The 22368-nt window shown below is 43.4% G+C and overlaps 1 protein-coding gene across 3 annotated transcripts in view; it reads right to left on the bottom strand.

The window, feature by feature from the left end:
* Positions 1 to 22368, bottom strand: part of ACMSD (aminocarboxymuconate semialdehyde decarboxylase) — a 63682-nt gene that overhangs the window by 28466 nt on the left and 12848 nt on the right. For 2 of the 3 annotated variants that reach the window (XM_032638561.1, XM_032638562.1), the window contains exons 3-8: positions 15388 to 15484; positions 11488 to 11537; positions 9892 to 10128; positions 5145 to 5238; positions 2388 to 2483; positions 1092 to 1264 (exon numbers count right to left, since the gene is read on the bottom strand). In XM_032638561.1, the coding sequence (XP_032494452.1) occupies positions 1092 to 1264; positions 2388 to 2483; positions 5145 to 5238; positions 9892 to 10128; positions 11488 to 11537; positions 15388 to 15484 (747 nt within the window). The remainder of the gene's footprint in view (positions 1 to 1091; positions 1265 to 2387; positions 2484 to 5144; positions 5239 to 9891; positions 10129 to 11487; positions 11538 to 15387; positions 15485 to 22368) is intronic. The other variant, XM_032638563.1, reaches the window with a different exon arrangement.

A 22368-nucleotide genomic window follows, 5' to 3' on the forward strand; every position in this document is an offset into this window, starting at 1 on the left:
TTATTCCCAAACCAGAATGTTCAACATTTATACTCTAGTGAGGTTCTCAAGCCAGAGAAACAGTCAGCTTTAAAGTGAGATGAAGTCTTCATTCTGGAGATAGAACAGTAACTTGCAGCTTTCAAATAATGGACCGCTTTCTCTGCTAAACAAGATTTTAAATGCCTTAGCATCTACTCTCAATCATATTGCCAATATGCACCATATTGCCAATCTTTAAACACATATGTCCATATTCTTTTAGAAACCCCAAAGAGTTTTTTTCTTTGGGTAAATTTGGAAACCTTCTATTGCTATCTGTAAGTAATCAAACAGAATTGAAATACTAAATATTTCAGACTACTAATTCAGACTGACCTTTGCTCTAAACACTGTCTAAACTTGCTCAGTTAGCATTTCCAAAGAATACTTAAAAGTGGAGATGCCACCACAGGAGAGCTGCCAGCAGACCACAGAAGAGGAAAGGCCTTTTCTTGTGAGGTTTAAAGCACTACCGTGCTGGTCTTTTGGGCCAAATGAGAGAATGGTTTTCAAAACAAAGGCCATGTTATTCCAGCAAAACATTTCAGGTGGTACCCAAGACCCCTCATCATCTTCCCCTGCCTCCCTGGCCAGTGCCATCCCCCCCTCTTTAATGTTCCAGTTTTCTTCATTTAGTGGATGAGGACAGTTAGAGTCACACTTTACCTAGTCAGTAAGAAGTAGAGCCAGGATTTTAACCCAGGTGAATTTGACCTCAAAACTCGTGGCTCTTTCCTGCTTACCTCATCATGATGTGTCACTTCCTTACGGTCACTACAGAGGCGACCGTAAGGAAGAAGAATTTATCTGGGGAGCTACCCAGCCATGTGGCTTATCTGGGATTTCCTTGGCGTACATCCATAATGGCTCCCTGCTGATACATGGTCTATGTTGAAGGAGGTTCTGGATAGGATACCCTGTGCAAGCAGACCTAATCCCGAACCTCACTGTCCCTCTTTTTTCTTCTAATGCCTTTTCTCCCACCCCTTTTTCAAAGAGACACCAAGCAACTGGTTGCTGATCCTGCACTCTGCTCCCCGTAAGTCACCCAAATGGCAGCCCTGGCTTACCTTTCCTACGACATCTGTTAATAGCTTGAGAGCCAGAGGATCATGAACCAAGGAGTCGGTGTAAAAGGAGCCAAGGTATTTCTTTGGGTTGGTTGGATTGTCCTGGGCACACAGATCTGGACGCATGCTGAATCCATGGGAGATTCTTCCTACTGTGTAGGGGAAGGAACCACCTGCAAGTAAAGCCCATTCCTGAGGGACTAGTGTTAATTGAAAAGGATTCTTTTCAACCCTCATGTTGTATGCAAAGAGAAGTTACTGTAGCCCAGCTAGTTAACTGTATTTACAAAGGATCTACTGGGTTCCAAATGTGAGAGATGACCCAGAAAAAAGAATAAAGTTTAACTCATCTAGAAATTCAGATTTAAGGAATTTATCCTAAAGAGAGAAGACAAGTGTATAACGATGTGTGGTCAAGGTTTTCAGATGTAGCTTGGTTATAATAGAAAAATACAGAGGGAGCCTTTCAGTTGGGGAATATCTAAATAATGACGGCATATCCATAAAATGCATTGTCATGTATACAACCATCAAAAATGATGAAGCTCTGTACTCACTGACATGGAAAGATGTCTCCATGTGCTGGTGAGAAGGAAAAGCGGATTAGAGAACAGTATGTATAGTTTGATATTTTGTGTGTGTATTCAAAAGTCACAAACTCACTTACCTACAGGGACCAAGCAGGAAATGGAAATGAATGAAACAGGCCTGTTTGTAAACAATAGTGAATGGTAGGGACTATTGCAAACTGGAGAGCTTGTGGTAGTTTGTGGTCTGACGAGAGATTTAAATGAAAAACAAAACAAAATCAAGTAAACTATGCCAACCAAACTAAACTTGTCTGCAGAAATGGAATTTGGTCCTTGAACCATCATACACTTTATAACTAGAACAACTACCAGGACTAAATTGTGTCCCTCCAAAATTGTGTCCCTGACCCCCAATGTGACTGTATTTGTAGATAAGGCCTTTAAGGAGATAATGAAGCTTAAATGAGGTCATAAGGTGGGACCCTCATCTGACAGGACTGGTGTCCTCGTAAGAAGAGGAAGAGACATAGGAACTCTCTCTCTTTCTTCCTGTGAACACACAAAGAAACGGCCATGTGGGGACACAGTAAGAAGGCGGCCTTTTGTAATCCAGGAAGAGAGACCGCACTAAAAACCAGCTGCGCTGGCATCTTGATCTGGGAACTCCATAACTGTGAGAAAATACATTTCTGTTATTTAAGCTGCCCAGTCTGCGGTCATATTCTGTTATGGCAGCCCAAGCTGACTAATACAGATAGGGTCTTACCTCCATGTGCAAAACATACTTTCAGTTTAGGAAACTTCTCGAACACTCCACCCATGATCATGGAGCAAATGGCTGTGGTGGTCTCTGCAGGCATTCCTGGAAGAAGAAACAGTCATGACGTATAGCGCTTGTCATCACGAGCAAGAAGTTCAGTGATGTTAATGGCAGGGGAATGGGACCTTGCTGAGAAGCGCAGGGTCCCTGTGCCCTAGCATGGCTTGGTTGTATGCAGGCCATGACTTTGGCAAGCAGAAACCATGTGACACTTCCTATTTGCCACTTGCAAGTAGAATCATCTAATGGCTAGAAGAGTCAAGGAGCCAGAGGGCCTGTCTTTTGTCCTGATTCTCCCAGCTTCCATTTTGTGTGCAGTGGGGCAAGCAGAGTACAGTGAGTCTAGGCTGAACCCTTTCTCCTCCAATTGTTTGCTTCTTGGCCTTTGACAAGTAATTTAATGCCCCCGAGTCTGGGCTTCTTCACCTGTGAAATGGGGACAGTGTTGCCCATCTTGGAAGGCTGTTGTGGAACCTTGCAAATGATGATGCTGGGAAAGTTCTTGGCCAGAGCTTCACATTGGAGGGGCTCTACAAATATGATTTGCCTCCCTGCTTTAATTTCCTCATCTGTAAACCGGGGTTAAGAATGGTTAGTTCTTGCCACTTAGTGAGTGCTCAATAGATATTAACTAATATTAATATTCCTGCCAAATCTTTACTGCTTCTTGGAGCTGAGGTTGAAAATAACTGGATTAAAATGAATTATTTCAAGTGCTTTGTGCTTCTAGAAGAGGCAGCTGGTCCGTGCCTGATGCCTTCACCTCCATGGAGTCCATCTGGGCTATATTTCCAGATGACTGCTTTTCAGACTGTGATTAAGAAATCTCTGGGGGCTCTGTGACTGAGCCCTGGGCCTTCTGGGGAAGCCTGATTCTCTGGCTGCCTAGTGGGCCTTTACTGGTTGTTCATCCTGCCTTAGGCCTGTCACTGTTCCATGGACAGAGATGCCCCTGGCTCCCTGGATCCTTGGCCTCTTGAGAATTCTGGAAGCATGATGGATTCACATCTGTCTGGGAGTGGTTTGTGGGCAGAGTTTCCTGCAGGCAGGGGATGGACAGCATCCCTTCCCTTTGGTCCTGTGATTCTGTTTTCCATTAACTACCTGGACAAAAACCCCACAATTGTCCATATAGGAGCCAAAGTGGAATATTTATAATATAAATTGGATCATGGCCCTCCCCACACTGGGAATCCTCCAGTCTCCTAAAGACCGCCTTTGCATCCAGAATAAAATTCAGAAATTAGCCTGTTTGTTTATGACCTGTATACTTGTCAACTCAGGCTTCAGCGGGGACAGAGGTTTTGTCCATGTCTGGTACATCTTCAGTGCCCGGTGTGCTAGAAAGGATCAATATATGTGTTGCATAATGAGGGATGAAATGATCCTCTATGTAAATGCTCTCCTTTGTTTTTCATGTGGGAAGTTGCAAAGCAAATAAGTTTGTGGAACTTGTCAAAGTGTTGTGTGAATTAGGATGAGATTTTCTTAGAAGCCAGAGAGCACAGGGGCTACTTAGTTTATCTCTTCCGACTAATTGTTGCTCAAGAATTTGGTGGGGGATGGGTAGGAAGCTGCCTTACTAAACACATTCAGTCTCCAAAAGCAATAACAAGGGCATGAAATGTCAGAGCAGAAAGAGAATCCGGACCAGCTCCTATCCAGAGCTTGGTAGGCCCAGTAAAGGTCTCTCCTCTTTGCCCTTCCCTTACCCTCAGGTGGAACCATGGGTGAACGGTGCAGGTGGCAAAGAGCAGGTAACAGGGGACTTGAAAGTCTGGTCATCTGCAATCTAGGGTCTCAGATCCTTAGGCGGTAGAAGCTGACCTTCTTTCTACTTGTAACTCCAGGGTTCTCATTTGTCAGGGCTGATGCTATCATTGGCTTCTAAAAATCTGTTAGGGGCTTCCCTGGTGGCGCAGTGGTTGGGAGTCCGCCTGCCGATGCGGGTTCGTGCCCCGGTCCGGGAAGATCCCACATGCCGCAGAGCGGCGGGGCCCATGAGCCGTGGCCACTGGGCCTGCGCGCCTGGAGCCTGTGCTCCGCAACGGGAGAGGCCACAACAGTGAGGGGCCTGCGTACCGCCAAAAAAAAAAAAAAATCTGTTAGACAGGCATGGCTACTTTTTTTCAGAGCCTTTTTGGGAGTCTGTGTAGTGAGGTGGTGGCTTTGGAATCAGGCAGATCTATGTAAATTCCATTTTCACTTTTTAACTATGTGACCTGCACAACTTAACCACTTTGAGATTCAGTTTCTCCATCTATAAAATGGCTATTACAGGGAATTCCCTGGCGGTCCAGTGGTTAGGACTCCGAGTTTCCACTTCAGGGGGCACGGGTTTGATCCCTGGTTGGGGAGCTAAGATAACCTGCAAGCCATGTGGCCCAGCCAAAAAAAAAAAAAAAAAAAAAAAAATGGCTATTACAGTGTCAACCTCATAAAGTTTTGTGTGGATAAGATTAAAATTAAATGAGGTAATCTAACTGAATCACTTTGCTGTATACCTGAAACATTGTAAATCAACTATACTTCAATTAAAAAAATTAAATGAGGTAATACGTATAGCACTATCTGAGTAAGAGCTCAGTAACTCACAATCCTGTTAGTTATTCATACTTTCTCTCTTTGACATAATAGGGTCCCATAGATAATTGGAACAAACTAAGGACGACTCTCTTTTCCAGATCCCAAGCTGATACAAACCTATGAGCCAAGGGAACCAGTATTTGGCCATCCGTCCATCCATCTGCATGTCCCAGGGGTGCACAAATAGGGAACAGTTCAGCTTTTCAGCCTCCTTCAAAGAAGCAATGAGAGAGTGAGGGGGTTATTTGAATGAGCCAGCAAATTATAGGGCACTATTTTAGGGTATTGCTTTTCTCTGGGTCTATATTGATCTGAATAAATAAACTAAAATATTTTTGAAGTTTTTTCTGATCTATATAAAAGAATATTGATAAACTCTGCTCCTGCTTGGCAACTAAAAAGAACACTTAGAATTAACAAGGGTGTTGGTGGATTTACCATTGAGGTTGATGAAACATCTACCCTTGAAACACTGGCTGAGAGCAAAACACTCAAGGACTGATCTCACACCTCAAATGTGAGGAAATTTCCCCTGCTGGTTCCTGTTTGGTCCCCTCTTTCGGAAGGACTGCTTAGATTGTAGTGTTGGAGTCAGGGGTGGAGTGTTCCCTCCTCTCCGTCTCTTGGAAACCCGACGATGTGGAAAGTGAGGAAGTGATGGGTTGGGAGCCAGGGGCTCATAACTGGCCTGACCTACGCCATCTGGCCACTCCGAGCCTGACACTGGGTGGGAATTTCTGAGATCTACAGGCACTCACAAAGCCTCAGGACCACAGCTGAGCGCCTGAAGAGTCCGCTGTGTATGAGGTGACTTTAGAAAGGAAAGAGCTCTCAGTGCCTCAGCCAGGCAGGTACTGAAAAGAATGTCATGAGCAAACCTGCTCCAGGACCTTCTGGGAAATAGAAATACCATCTGGAGGAAATGACCTTTATTTGACACAATGTTTAATTAGAAAAAGTCCTCACAACAGGCTTTTAATATTAGTTGCTTGTCAAGGTTCAAAACAGATTTTTCCTTGGACCATTTCTTTTCCAAATATATTGGGGTGCTGGGGTGAATCATCCTACCTCTACATATAAACATTTGGGCTAACCAGGCTGATGCAATGTGACTTGTGTACATAAGCCTTTTCAAAATGGAGAAATAATCCCGGGACAATAGGGGATTCTGGAAGTGGCAGGCAACGGGCAGATTGAAGAAAGCCCTTCTAATTCAACAGGTTCTGGGGAGCGGAAGAGCTAGAAATCTTTTGAAGGGAGAGGAGCTGATTGGTTTCTAATAACGGATGCAGGCTGGAAAGAGTTATCAACTTCTTGGGATGGTTTGGGCTTGACAAAGGCATGTGATCTTGGTATCTTGGTGGGATTTCACTCCTCATAAGGATAAAGCTTTATTCTGTGTATATGTGATGGTTCATTTCTATTCAATTCAAATTAACAAATATTTCTGATCACCTTCTGCATGTGAGACATTGTAGAGAATATAAAAAGAAGCCACTTATACCCTCAAAATCATGATAGTTTAAATTTAGTGAGCACTTACCATGTGCCAAAGCTGTTTATATATATATATGCATATATGTATATTTTATATATAATATATATCCTATGTATATTATATACTACTATGCATTTTATATATATTATATATACACATATATATTTTTGTATATTATATTTATTTTATACATAGCAGTTTCACAATTAACTAGTTTAATCCTTTATGAGATGAGCACTTTCATTACTCCCATTTTATATAACATATGTATTATTATATATTTACATATTATATATAATATCTAATTTTATATATTTAATTTATATTTTTAATATATATAGCAATTTTACAATTGTTAACTAGTTTAATCGTTTATGAGATGAGTACTTTTATTACTCCCATTTTAAAGAGAAGGAAACTAAGGCAGATAGAGGCTAAGTAACTTACTCAGGTCTTCTGGCTGATAAATGATAGGCAGTCTGCCACTACCACTCTGTTTGCTTCATACTCACCACAAAATCATTTTTGTACCTGAAAACTGACCTGAGCGTGTGCTGTTGCGTTTGCTCACTAAGAAGGGAGGTCTAGGAGATAAGGGGGACAGTTGGGTGCTCTGGAGCTCAGGCTGCCCTCGAGATGACAAAGCCAACTTGGCTCACAGAAACTCCTCTCATTTGTTTCAGCACATTACTGACCCAAGTTAGATAGTGTTAAGGCTGGCAAGTCTTGCTTAACCAAACAAATGTGCTATCAACCCCAGGACATCACAAGTCAGATGGGGCCAGGATGCTCTTTTGAATCCCCACAGAGACTGGTAGCCCCCAAAACAGCCTAGTTAGAATGATTGATTGAGCTGGTCATGTAAATGAAAATATCCATTTGGACCCCAATGGGCTGTTATTGCGTTCTGAGCCCCTTAGTAATTCATAAAGCCGATTCTAGTGAATCCTAAAATGACCTACAGCTGAAGCCTTGCTCATACTGTGCTGAAACAATTTGGATGCACAAGTAAATACATCCTCTTTCAGAGCTCATTAAAGTTTCTAGAAAACATTCACTGGATCAGTTCAGCCACTGCAGCCAATAATCTTCTGGGAGTTTGATATTTAGGGGAACATTAACTAAATCTTTCAGGTCATTAGGAGGCAATTTAACAGGCAGTCCCCCAACTGGTGGGCAGTGTCCACAGATACAAGCATGGAATGCATTCTGCATGTAGTCAGAGCTCAATAAATACTAAATGAATAAATGATCAGTGATTATATTGCCTGATGAGTCTACCAACATCTACTTAATTCATTATTGAAGATTTTGCATTTACAGTGAAAATAACAGAAAATGATACTATCATAATTCTAGGAGGCAAGTAAGAAATTTTTTAAAAACGCAATTGAGTAAAGAATTATGCATCTTGAATCCTGGAATTAAGGAAAGCAGATTTATGTACAGAAAGAACAGAAGGTAGAGAGGACCATGGGACTGTGGACACTTCTGTTGGATATTTCAGAAATGGATGGCACTGTGTTTTTGAAAATGTATCTCATTATGCAATAATTCAAATATAGAAAGTTATAAACAACTAAAATGAACACCCATATATTTACCATCTAGTTTCATCAAATGTTAACATTTTGATGGTATTATTTTTGTTGCATATTTTTATTATACTACATTTAAAAAATATATGGCTTAAAAAGTATCTTAATTGCGGGTTGGTTAAATAAAACATATCCATATATTGGAATATTATGCAGTTATTTTAAAATCATGCATTGAGAGAATTTTCACTTAGGTTGGAAATTCTCAATTAGGATATAAAATCGCTTGTTTAGGGGCTTCCCTGGTGGCACAGTGGTTAAGAATCTGCCTGCCGGTGCAGGGGACACAGGTTTGAGCCCTGGTCCGGGAAGATCCCACATGCCGCAGAGCAGCTAAGCCCGTGCACCACAACTACTGAGCCTGCGCTCTAGAGCCCGCGAGCCACAACTACTGAGCCCATGTGCCACAACTACTGAAGCCTGCGTGCCTAGAGCCCATGCTCTGCAACAAGAGAAGCCACCACAATGAAAAGCCCGTGCACCACAACGAGGAGTAGCCCCTGCTCGCTGCAACTAGAGAAAAGCCTGCACACAGCATCAAAGACCCAATGCAGGCAAAAATTTAAAAAATAAAAACATTATTAAAAAATCACATGTATAGTGTATTTCCAATTTCATTAAAATATAAAATATGCAGATGTATGCAAATAAAAAGATAAATGGGGCTTCCCTGGTGGCGCAGTGGTTGAGAGTCCGCCTGCCGATGCAGGGTACATGGGTTCGTGCCCCGGTCTGGGAAGATCCCACATGCCGCGGAGCGGCTGGGCCTGTGAGCCATGGCCGCTGAGCCTGCGCGTCCAGAGCCTGTGCTCCGCAACGGGAGAGGCCACAACAGTGAGAGGCCCGCGTACCGCAAAAAAAAAAAAGATAAATGAAATGTACTATTAACAGTGTTTACTCATCTTTGGGTGGCAGAATTATGGGTTCTTTTTGTTTTCCTATTTATTTAAAGTATAGTTCATTTACAATATTGTGTTAGCTTCAGGTGTACAGCATAGTGATTTGGTTTGTTTTTTGCAGATTCTATTCCATTACAGGTTATTACAAGATATCGGGTATAATTCCTTGTGCTATACAGTAAATCCTTGATGCTTATTTATTTCATGTATAGCTGTTTTCCTCTTTAAACATTTTTGTATTTTCCGCAGGTTCTTCTAAATTATTTCATAATTTTGAAAAATGATAAGAACTTTTTTCCAAAGCAAAAACACATACTTTGGGGTATGTCATTAACCTGATTCTTTTGCACAGTGGCTGTGGTGAGGGTAGTATTTTGGCTTCCAAATGAAACTTTTTTTTTCCAGTTTACATAACCTCTTTATTTAAAAAAAATTTTTTTAATTTATATTGGAGCACAGTTGATTAACAATATTCTGTTAGTTTCAGGTGTACGGCGAAGTGATCCAGTTGAGCATATACATGTATCTATTTCTTTTTCAAATTCTTTTCCCATTTAGGTTATTACAGAATATTGAACAGAGTTCCCTGTGCTATACGGTAGGTCCTGGTTGGTTATCTATTTTATTCCAAATGAAACTTTAAAAGGAGATCAAGGGGGCTAGAAAGAAGAGAGATTTCACTGAGTTAACTTAGGACTGGCCTGGGAAGCATTTCCACTTGTCCCTCTTCTAGTAGGATGGCCCGCTTATTTGGGGGAGCTCTTTCCACATTTCCCCCTACATCTAGCATGTCATCAGGCATCTCTCCCACCCAGGGACACCGAGCACAGCGCCCGGCCACTCTCCGGGAGTGAGCGCCACGTACTCACCGTGTACACTGGGAAGAGTTCCTGGGCATTCAGGTCCCACTCGTTGATGTGGGAGCCAATCTGAACCCCCGGAAAGCCCAGCTCCTTCACACAGCGCTCCAACTCCTTGACCGCCAGCTCAGGGGCCTGCATGGGCAATGTCCCCAGACCCACAAACCTCCTTGGGTGGCTCGCAACAGTGGCAGCTAGGTCATTGTTTAGAAGCTGGCACAGCTCTAAAGTGTCCTGAGGTTTCGCCTGGCGGAGACAAGTAAGGGAAAGCACATGGTTCAAAACTTACTTCTTTAGATATTTACTCTGATCAACACCTCCTCAGGGCTCAGTCATTTGTCACTCTCAGTGGCTTTACCCCTCAGAAAGCTGAAGCACAGCCTGAGTTAGGCCTTGGCCACAGGAGACCCAGAAGCCATTCATTGCCAAGGCAAAGAAAACTGCTAGCATATTGCTGATTAATTAGAAAAACTGGGGCTGTAATCAGAAGGGCCTGGAATCCTACACTAGACATGGAATGAGGGTGGGCCACCCCACCAACTGCAGACAGGAGTCTGCAGGGCTGCACACCTAGGCACCCCCGCTCCCAACCCCAGGAGCTGGGCCTGGTGAGTGCCCGATTTCAGGGCACCTCCTTGTCACGCCTGCTCAGAGGATGCCGGGCTGCTTATGGACCTCTCCTGTTCCTGTCTGTCCTTCTCTGTGTCCTTCCTGTTGGCAGTGACACTCAAGAGTAATCTCTCCACTATTGCTGTCTTTCAACATCATCCCACCCCACTGCTAAGAATTTGGTATTCGCCTGCAATCCCAGTTGCCCAGTCAGAATAGCACCCAGTCTGGTAAATTCAGGTATCTCGAGGTCTTAGGGGATTTTATTTTAAGCAGTGAATCTCATGATAGGAACAGATAAGGATTGAATCACTAATACTAGAATCTTGAGCACAGGTGGAGGAAGTAAGTGTGAGCAGGTGGTATTTCCATTGCTTATTAAATCACAACACGTGTGAATGTTTATTTGGTTGAGAGGGTACTTAGTGCACCCCCAACTATGTACAAAAATGTGCTTCCACAGGCTTGCCATCATGCCTGAAACTTTTAGCACTCAAGACTTAATCACTTGGAGAAAGGCATCCAACTCTAGGAATCCTGTTTTGAATTGTATATTTCCATGGGAGAGGCAACATATTAGGCCATTATCATCACTTCCCCTGCCTCAAAATCATTATCACTTTTGAATAAGTTGGCTTGTCAGTTACTAAGCTAGGCACCGCAGGAATGAGTCAGCAGACAGGTCAGTTCTGATGGAGATTAAGGTTGGGTCTAGAACTGTGCTGTCCAGTGGAAATGCAATTCGAGTCACATAGCAACCTGCAGCCATTGGCTACCATACTGGACCGTGCAGGTCTAGAGCAAGGACATGACTAGGAAGACAGGCCTGGGAGGGGACGGTGTGGTGTGAGAAGCTGAGGGACCCTGCTGATCTCTGAAGGGGTGGAGAGTTGGGTGGGTAATGTTCGAGACTTGAGGCATTTGTCTACTTGCTAGGGAGCTGGACGTGAGTGAGCCTTCGCCCACCAAGGAGATGGATTGAGGTTTCACACTCACCCAGTAGCTAAACATGACGGGAACCGTGGAAAGGGCTTGCACGGTCACTCCTAGACACAGACACAAAGGCAAAGCTAATGAGAAGAATGGCCCGGGCACTCCGACATTTCCCAGGGCTGAGGAGCCCAGCAAGTCTCCGTCCCACAGTCTTTCCTCTCTCCCCTCCCTCGCTGCTTCTCCCTGTCCCCCTTCTCGCAGGGTCTCTGTCCCAGGCTTCCCTCATCCCTCGGTGTCAGTTCTAAGGAGAGGAGTAAAGGCTGGACAGAAGTGAGATCATTCAAGAAAAACTAAAGAGCAATTTTTCAAAGGTTTTTTCCAACCCTCCTTCCTGTGAAGTTTTATTTAAGCGAGACATTTCCCAATCAATTTTTTTAGGGCTTTTCATCTTAGGTCATGCATGACAGACTATATTTCTTAGGCACCTTCCTGGCCCCTTTAATTCATCTCCTAAGTGAGCATGGGTAGAGTCCCACTGTCTGGAATGCCCAGAATGAGACCCTGAGTGTGGTTCCAGAATCCAGCATCCAGATTGCCTAGAATCTCTTATCTTCATACTTCTGGAGCTGGGTTATCAGGAGAGATGCTGCCAAAGCAATGGTGGCTCCTCTTTCCCTCATGCCCACGTCCAACCCAGCAGCAAGTCCTGTTAGCTCTACTCCAGTTCCTTTCATGTGCTCACCTCTCCCCATCTCCTGCCACTGCCTGGTCCAAGCCACCAGTATTTCCTATGTGGACCACTGCAGAAGCTTCTGAGCTGGTCTCCGACTACCACTCTTGTCCTCTTACAGTTTGTTCTACACTTGGAAGCCAGGGTAAGGGTTAAAACTTAGATCAACTCACTCCCTTGCTCAAAACTTCCAAGCACTTTTCATCACATTCAGAGTAAACTCCAAACTTGAACACGGTCTATAAGGCTCCGTCTCTCCTGGTGGCTCACGTTGACCTTCATAGACCTCCTGCCTGTTCTTTGGAGTGCTTTCCTGCCCCAGGACCCTTGCATTGCTGTTCCATCTGCCTGGAATGCCCTCCTTATGGCTCATCACAGGACGAGCTCCTTTTTACCCTAAGGTCTCCGTTCAAATGTCAGGTCCTCAGAGAGGCCTTCCCCAACTCCATCCACTCTCTATCCCATTGTTCTGTTCCTTTCCTTTTCTGATAACTTATTACAGTCTGTCACGACTGTGGTTGTTTATCCTGTGCCGTGCCCTACCTGGATTTCAACACCACATGCACCTGTCTGTCCATGTTCTATCCTTAACATACCCAAAATATGAATAAATAAATCATTGTTTAGTGAGGACCAGACACTACAGCGTTTGATTAGAGAGCATTGTTAAACATTGTCACAGATATGATTTGTATTCAGTGATTAGTATACAACAGATAAATGCCGTTCAATTGTAAAATCTTTTTACACAAATGCTTTTTCTTACATTACTGTATTTCATTTTATAGATTAGATCACATGGCCTGCAAGTGGTGGGATAAGGCTGCTGTCCAGCCTTGCACCTTCTGTATACCCCAGTGGCCATCACTTGTCACCGTATTTTATATTAACATAGTAAATTGCATTATTTATGTGTTGGTTGATTTGGACACATGTTCTTTGGTTTCTGGGAATCAAGAGGGGAAAAGAACAAGTCTAACCCAATGAGAGCTGATTGTTTTTAAAGTGGTGTTTAACAGTTTGGCAATAGCACAGTGTTCCCCAGACTCACCTGCTGAGTGAAATGGCTATAGGGGCCAGGGGGTGGAGGGAAGAGAACATTGTAAAAACAAATTCCTAGGCCCTCCTTTGGAAACTGTGACTCAATGGATGGGCCCTGAAAAAAGCTTTTAATAAACACCCCAGGCAGGTCTCATCCTGAGGGAGGCTTGGGAAAAGCTCCCTTGGGAAAAGTGATGGAATGAGAGAGACAGCCCTAGGTATAATTCTAGCTCTGCCATTTACTGCTATGTAATCCCGAGCAAATCACTTCACCTCCTAATACCCCTCAGGTGGCACTAGGTACAACAATACCTGCCACATAGAGATGTGATGAAGTAAACCAGGGACTGCAATTACACAATTACATATTTCTCCCTGTGAAGATGGCATGACTTGCTGGAACCTTCTGTGCTGTGCCTTCATCATTCTTTTACCTCGGCAGAGGCAGTAGGATACACCTGTTAAGCACTTGGATCCAGACTGCCTGGGTTCAAATATCGGCTTTCCCCCCTACAAGTTGTGCGATCTTGGACAAATTGCTTAACCTCTGTTCCTCAGTTTCTTCATCTGTAAAATGGGCATAATAATAGACGCCACCTACGATGGTTGTTATAGGAATTGAGTTAATACATGTCAGGTGCTGAGAACAGTACCTGGCACAAAGAAAAATGGTCAGCAAGGGTTAGACTTGACTGTCCTCTTAAGGATAGCCGTGGAATGAAACAAACAACAAAAACCAAAGGAGACACTCTTCACCTAAACTGCAGTCGTGAGCAATGGTTCTGACACCAGTCATCTGAATCTCCTTTCCACTAGTTTTCTCCTTGAGAGGTGGGAGCTGCTTGTGCTTCACATTTAGAGTAAGACCTTTGCTGTCTTTGCTGTCAGTCTGAAAAGCTGTTCTCTCTCAGTGCCCCTACCACCCCCATTCTAGTACAGGGGCATATATACTATGTGCTATGGAATGGTCTACAGAAGTGCTTCAGGCTTTCCGTAAAGTTCAATTTGAATGCAATTTAGATATGCTTTTAATTATTTAAAAAAATCTATAAAGCAATATCTAGCCTAAAGTAGCTATACCAAATTCTAACATGCCAGAGACCACCTCATTTGGGGCTGATATCTATGAACTTGTTTTATGCAGACCTTGGAATAAAATGTCTCCTGCCATCTCTGTGTGTATTTTTGAATTTCTTATACATTTGTCCTTGGTTAGGAAGGTGGTAGTTCTAAAGGGCTCTTTTATTTGTGTGTATGAATTGTTTGTTTTCTGGGTTAAATCTAGACCACTGATGTCAAAATTTAGGCCCGACAGTGTTGTCATGGGGAGTTCCCCATCACAGTCTCTGGGCAGATCCCACGCATGTTCAGAAGGCTGGGTTCTTTTGTTGGAGCGCACTCTCCTTGGTGGCACGGTCAACCAGGTAATAACAAGTGAAAGTACAATGTGTCTGTCATGCCACATTTTTATTTTACTATTTTATTTTATTTTATCTTATCCCCTACCCATCATACCATATTTTAGGTAGGCTTTCATAATTCTTTTAAATTATGGGGATTTGTTTGGTTTTAAAATATGGGATGAGGAATGCAAGCAGTTCTTAGAAATGGTTAGTGACTCAGCTTGGAAACAAAAATTTCCTAATTCTCCCCTTTCAAATTTCTGGCTTGGTTTCATTGTAGAGTATTCTGAGATTACATGATTAACTTTTTTGTAAACTGCTCCCGTTTCTACCCCTTATGTGTCAGTGGGGACATTCTATGTACTGTGCACCAAAAGAAACTACAGAAAGAAATCGGATCCTGAATCTGACTAACCAGGCACTTGGCATCCTTAATCTGTGAACTCTTATTTTTACTGTTTTAATTGGCTCTATAATAAGTAAATACTATGCAGTTGAACTTAAAATTTTTTTAAATAATAAAATACCACTTTTATCTTTTGGATAATACAGCATTCTACTTTAAAATGGTATACCTAATTTCAAAAAATTTTAAATCCACACTCTAAAAACATCATTGTGGAAGGTGCCATCCCTCCCCCAGTGAAGCTGGAACAGCCTGGCTTGGAGGAAAAAAGGAGATCGGAATTTGCCATCACATGAATCACCTAAAGTGGTCAACAGACTTTAGCGGTAGATATGCCTCTTACATCAGATGCAAACATTGGTAGTGTTTCTCATTGGAAGTACCTGTTTGGTCCATTTCTCTAAGGCGAACTTCTGGGTCCCAGCAGTTCTCTTGGACCACTCTGAAGACCTTTCCATCTTTCAGCATCTTTGCTTCTCCCTGAGTCAGAAAACTCACATCAGCATCAAAGGTGACCTAAGCTTACTTAGATTAATCCTTCCTTGTATGCTTTGGAACGTGGTTCTCCCCTAACCTTTTTAGGGATTTTTTTACTTAATCCTTGAAGAAGTAGAAATCTGTTTATTTAACAGAACTCAACTTTTTGTCCTTGTGCCTTAATATTGGCTTGGATTTGAAGGGGTGTGCTCTGTGGGTGTCAGTGGCTGGACACAGAGAGAACAAGGTCATGGTCATGGCCTTTTGGGACTACACAGCTGAGGATTGTGTAAGTCACCTTGCCAGAACCTCTGGCTCCAAGACCCAAGAGGATAGCCCAGCATCTGGAAAACTCTAGATTCATAACATTTTAGAATTGAAAGGACCTCTGAGATAGACCATCTAGTCCAACCCTCTTGTTTTATAGAGAAGCAACAGATGGATAGTGAGAGTAAATAATTTGTCTAGCGGAGCAGGGCCCGCTGATGTCAACACCTGCAGGAGGAGGCAGGCCATGCAGTGAATCAGTCTAGCAGCATATGTGAAATTTGGTTCTGAGCTGCTACCTCTACCAGGCATCATGCCTGCCTTGTACACTACCTTTTAATACTCAGTGCGGGGGTGGGGAGGTGCAAACTAAGTGGCTGTGTGGAGCATGGCAGCGGCCTCTTAATTGGGCCTCCTGTTGCTGATCCGTAAAGAAAAGGGAAAAGTTCTGATCCAGGTCCCTGAAATCAGACTGCTAAGGTTCAAATCCCTATTCTGCCACTTACTGTGTGACCATGAGCAAGTTAAACAACATCTCTGAGCCTCAGTTTTCTCAGTTTCTTTTTTTCAATTTATAAAACAAATATTTATGTAGCACCTAAGGTGGGCAATATACTTTCTCTGACTGATGTAAAACTTTAAGGATATATAGTTGAGGAAAAAAGACAAGTTAGTAATCTACCACCAAAAAATTAGGTCATAAGCATGGAGATTGGAAAGACTGTGAGAAAAGGAAGAAATTAAGGCACAGATTCCCATCCACAGAGACAAAGAACAGAGTACTTGAGCTGGCTGAGCAGAGGTTCCATAAGCCAAAGGTTATTATTATTTGTAGATATTGATGTGTAGTTTGGTTTTTTTTGGTTTTTTTTTTTTTTTTTTTTGGCTACACCGTGTGGCATGTGGGATCTTAGTTCCCTGACCGGGGATTGAACCTGTGCCCCTTGCATTTGGAAGCACAGAGTCTTAACCACTGGACCACCAGCGGAGTCCCCTATTGATGTATAGTTGATTTACAATGTTGTGTTAATCTCTACTGTACAGCAAAGTGATTCAGTTATATATACGTTCCTTTTCATATTCTTTTCCATTATGGTTTATCACAGGATATAATTCCCTGTGCTATAAAGTAGGACCTTGTTGTTTATCCATCCTATATGTAATAGTTTGCATCTACTAATCCCAAACTCCCAATCCATCATCCTTCTCCCACTCCACCTCCTCCTTGGCAACCACAAGTCTGTCCTCTCTGTGTGTCTGTTTCTGTTTTGTAGACAAGTTCGTTTCTGTCATATTTTAAATCCTACATATAAGTGATATCATATGATATATGTCTTTCTCTCTCTGACTTACTTCACTTAGTATGATCATCTCTAGGTCCATTCATGTTGCTGCAAATGGCATTATTTCATTCAGATGTTATTATTATTATGCTCTGCAGTGACATTGTATTTGGAACATCTGAATATCTTTCTCTCTCTGTTATTTAAATTTGAAGTATCTGTGCTGGACTCCTTGGATCTCCTGGAGGAGTTGGCATAACTGGGCCACAGCCTTCTTCTCTCGACCAGGCTTAGCTGGAGTGACAGGTCAGTGGTTGCTTTTGGGAGGAAAGAAGATTCTTGGTTCTTCAGTTACCCTGCTTTCATTGCAGCCTCTTCAGCTCCATGAGGAGGTGTTGCTTCCAGCTTACCACCCAGCATGCAGGGCACTCACACCTTGGATTTGGACTGCTTTTGCCCCGGAGAACAAGGCGGGTGGGACAGAGTCATGGTCAGAGTCGATAATGACCGCTTACTTTATTTTTTTTTTATTTTATTTTTTATTTTTTTTTATAAATTTATTCATTTATTTATTTATTTTTGGCTGCGTTGGGTCTCCGCTGCTGCGCGCGGGCTTCCCCCAGTTGCAGTGAGCGGGGGCTACCCTTCGTTGCGGTGCGCGGGCTTCTCATTGAGGTGGCCTCTCTTTGTTGTGGAGCACGGGCTCTAGGTGCGCAGGGCTCAGTAGTTGCAGCTCATGGGCTCAGTAGTTGTGGCACACAGGCTCAGCAGCTGTGGCTCACGGGCTCTAGAACACAGGCTCAGCAGCTGTGGCGCACGGGTCTAGTTGCTCCGCGGCATGTGGGATCTTCCCAGACCAGGGATCGAACCCATGTCCCCTGCATTGGCAGGCAGATTCTTAACCACTACGCCACCAGGGAAGCCCCCTGACCGCTTACTTTAAATCATTTTGGCAGATGGCACAGATTAGTTCAAACTCGTCCCATTTAGCCATGGCTCCATGGTTTCCTCTGCTTTGTGACATCAAACATCTGTGGAGTCTCAGACTCTGTCCTGCTAGCTGTTCTGTCTAGAAACTTCTGAGTTTTGGCTCATTTTTAAGACAGTTATAATAATATGACTTACCTTAAAGGGATCTTGTGAGCATGAAATGGGATAATCTTTATAAAGCACTTAGTAGAGTGTCTGACACATGTTGAGTGTTAGGTATTCTTAGTATTAATGATGTATGGTTAATTAGAGACTGGGCTGTCTCCCGACATTTCCCCTGCTTAAGGACACATGACCTCTGGTGGTGCTTCAGAGCCTCAAGATTGCCCTTGGGCCCTACGTGATGGCCTTGTGGTGATCAAAGGCCTTGAGTTGTGCTTGGTGGAGTTCTCTGCACTCCTCCTCTTCCTCTTGGCTTGCGCTCAGGTCTTGCTACAGCTTCCTTCTTTATCCTTCTAATCCAAGGACTAGACCTTCCCCATCTCCTTCGTGGACGAGGCCCAGCACTCTTCACCGTGAAGCGCGGCAGCCTGTGCACATCTCCCAAGCGTGAGCAAGCCCTCACATCCATGTTTTCATTGCTCACAGACTGGGGAATAGGTCAGTAAGCAAGTGACTTGTGTAACTATGACAGGTATCTACACCCAGGCAGAGCCGAGTCTCTGAGATCAGGACATCAGGATTGATTTGCCTCAGTTCTGATTCTTTGCTGACAATGACAGCACCTGAACCACCTTCCTAGATTGGGGACTCTCCTGCAAGAGTACTGGTAGAGGTAGGGCCCAGCCTCCCTCTACTAAAACCCAAATACTTGCTCTCCTTGTCTCAAACTTGACAGATCAGTGCTTGGTTGTGAATCAAAATCAAGTGATGCAAAAAGACAAGAACAGTTGAGTTTATGCTGCCAGTATTGATTCCACCAGTGGCCATGAGCTATGTCCATTGGCAGTGGTGCTGGTGGCAGTGTCCTAACCGGGCTGTACCTGTGGCATGGCCTTGGCCGTGGCTTCAATCACCTGCACATTTGAGTGTGGTTCCCTAAGCATTTTGTAATTCTTGAAGGGCTTAAAATACTTTCAACAAATTCCTTTTCTCCTTACACTAACCATTCTTTGTTTCTTTTGTTTGCAAGCAAGGGCGCTGATACTGAATGCACAAATAGAATATAGGAACACATCTTTTTATTTGGTGAAGAAGGGAGTGGAGAGGGGTGGTGGTAAAAGAGAAAAAGTTGACAAACAAACTTTCATTTGGCAATTAGAAGTTTTTTCTTTTGCTTCTTACTAGGAAAGCTTAATTACCATAAAATACCCAGTGTAGCAGAGTGCTGAGAGCCTGGTCTCTGCATTTCAATAGATAGGGGCTTAAATCTCATTAAATTACTTACTAGCAGTCTAACTGGCTAAGTTACAGCCCTTCTGAGTTTAACCTTCACTTTTTTTTTTTTTTTTTTTTTTTTTTTTTTTATGCGTTACGCGGGCCTCTCACTGTTGTGGCCTCTCCCGTTGCGGAGGACAGGCTCCGGACGCGCAGGCTCAGCGGCCATGGCTCATGGGCCCAGCCGCTCCGCGGCATGTGGGATCTTCCCAGACCGGGGCACGAACCCGTGTCCCCTGCATCGGCAGGCGGACTCTCAACCACTGCGCCACCAGGGAAGCCCCTAACCTTCACTTTTTCTATCTGTAAAATGTGGACCGTTTTATCTGTCATGCTTGTAGCCACCCAGCATCCTTGGAACACTTTCTATATGTGAAGATATTTTCACATTATGATTCCCCCTTCCTGAGGGGGAATTCAGAATTCACTTTCCCAGCTCCCCTTGTATCAGGGGCACTGGCATGTGCTCTAGGCTCTGCCGATCAGAAGACCCCATGTGTGACTTTGATTTGGAAGTGAGCCCTGTGAGGAAGCAGGGACTCTGCAGAATCCAGTCCTTTAATAAGGGGTGTTGCCTGAGGTGTCAGACAAGGCTGGAGCAGAAGCTGCCGTGCTTTGGTCTCCAATGTCAGCATCGTCAGCATGAGCTTCCTGACTCACAGCCTTGCTAGAACAGGTCCCCGGCCAGGTATTGGGCATTGTTTCTGTTAGCACAGCCTCTGAGCTTGATCTCTGGCCCTCCCAGAAAGTCTATGAGCTGCTACTCTAATTAAACTAGCTAGAGTGGATTCTGCTGTTTGCAACGAAGAACACAGAATGATACAGAAGATTCAATAATAGAATGTTTGTAAAGAACTTAGTACAGTCCAGAGAGCTTGCTTAATGAATGATGGCCAGATTTTGTTTTCTTTTTTTTTCCTGAATTTTATTTAATTTATTTTTTTATACAGCAGGTCCTTATTAGTTATCTATTTTATACACATCAGTGTATTCATGTCAATCCCAATCTCCCAATTCATCACACCCCCACCCCCACCCCCCACCCCATTCCCCCCTTGGTGTCCATACATTTGTTCTCTACATCTGCATCTCAATTTCTGCCCTGCAAACCGGTTCATCTGTACCATTTTTCTAGATTCCACATATATGCGTTAATATATAATATTTGTTTTTCTCTTTCTGACTTACTCCACTCTGTATGACAGTCTCTAGACTCATCCAATGGCCAGATTTTACCATATACTATCAATGGCAAGGGAGGAAATTGGGTTTCTCTGGGAGTTGCACAAGTAAGTTTTGGTTTCAGACAAAGCAGAACGTGTTAAAACAGAAACGGATCATTTCTTTAGTTCAACTCTTGCATTTACCATTGTGTCCATGAGATCCGGTGGTATAGAGCTTAGCTGCTATAGAGCTCTTAGTGGTATAGAACTGGGAAAAGAATCCAGGTTCATGAAGCCATTTTCCACCCTGTCTGGCTGATATTTGGTAATTGCTGTCTATTTAGTAAGCAAATGTTAATTACTATAATTTCCTAAGGAGTCCAGTCTTTTTTGGGGGTTGCCCTAATTATGTTGCAGGAGAATCAGACTTACTAAACTTTTCCCTCCACACCCTTTATGCTGGATCCATGGTAAGGCAAATGAATGACAGCAACTGTCAGGGGAGCTCTTTCTCAGTGAAAATTACCACAGGGCAGCTGTGCCCCAATAGGCTCCCAGTTCGGACGCGCAGGCTCAGCGGCCATGGCTCACGGGCCCAGCCGCTCCGCGGCATGTGGGATCTTCCCGGACCGGGGCACGAACCCGTGTCCCCTGCATCAGCAGGTGGACTCTCAACCACTGCGCCACCAGGGAAGCCCTCTCTTTGCTTTTTCAACCAGTATTTTGGGACCTGACAGTTATTGTGGAGAATCAATTCTTGATCCCTCTCACATGATATTTGGGAACCCAGGATCCCCGCAGGGATATAAATGGGCCTCAGAAGTCAGCACTTGCTGCTAGGGGAGGGACTGGGGGGTCTCGTAGGTTCTGTTTTTAACATTGCTCCCAACATCAACCAAGATCTTAAACTTAACTAATAATCAAGTAATTGGAGCAAGCTGCTTTAAATTATTTCAACTCAGAAACAAATAGTTTTTTTATAAACTCTTGAAAGAAAATCAAGGGTTCTTTTTGTTATTTTTATTTTAATTAAAGAATTCTCCAACCATCCATTGCCACCCAGATAACTCATTTCAAATATACCTCTAATGTTTTTTAAGCCAGAACAGCATGGTGTAGTAGAAGTCATGATAACTACAGCGGTCAGGAAACCTGGATCCTATGTGTAAATCACTTACCCTTAAAGTCCTGCTTTATTTCCAGGGAAGCCCACTTCGAATGACTGACTGCCACAGAGATGTAAAGGCCCCTCTTCCTTGCCCTCACCCCCCAACTTGGGACAACTCTGGAGGTTAGCATTAGAGCTTTTTGTAGGGTCAGCTGAGGCCTCCACTGAGACTACATCACAGCTCGACATTGCCCTCTGTCTTATCCTGCTTCCTTCTTTTCCCTTTCAGTGATGTCCACTCTAAGAGCACTTCCTGATAAACCTGCATGCTCATCTCTATCTCAGAGTCTGATTCCCAAGGAACTTCACTTCTGACACTTCTGATTCTTAAGTTCTAGTTCTAATACTATCTGCAAATGAGTTCAAATATGGCTGGTATTTCAAATGTCTGGTATCGTGTATCATTAAAAATGTATTTTATGGAATTAACCATATGATACAGCAATCCCACTCCTGGGCATATATCTGGACAAAACTGTAATTCAAAAAGATACATGCACCCCTATGTTCATAGCAGCACTATTCACAATAGCCAAGACATGGAAACAACCTAAATGTTCATTGACAGATGAATGGATAAAGAAGATGTGGTGTATATATACAAAGGAATACTACTCAGCCATAAAAAAGAATGAAATA

This window comes from Phocoena sinus, chromosome 7 (assembly GCF_008692025.1).
Source record: "Phocoena sinus isolate mPhoSin1 chromosome 7, mPhoSin1.pri, whole genome shotgun sequence".
NCBI lineage: Eukaryota > Metazoa > Chordata > Mammalia > Artiodactyla > Phocoenidae > Phocoena > Phocoena sinus.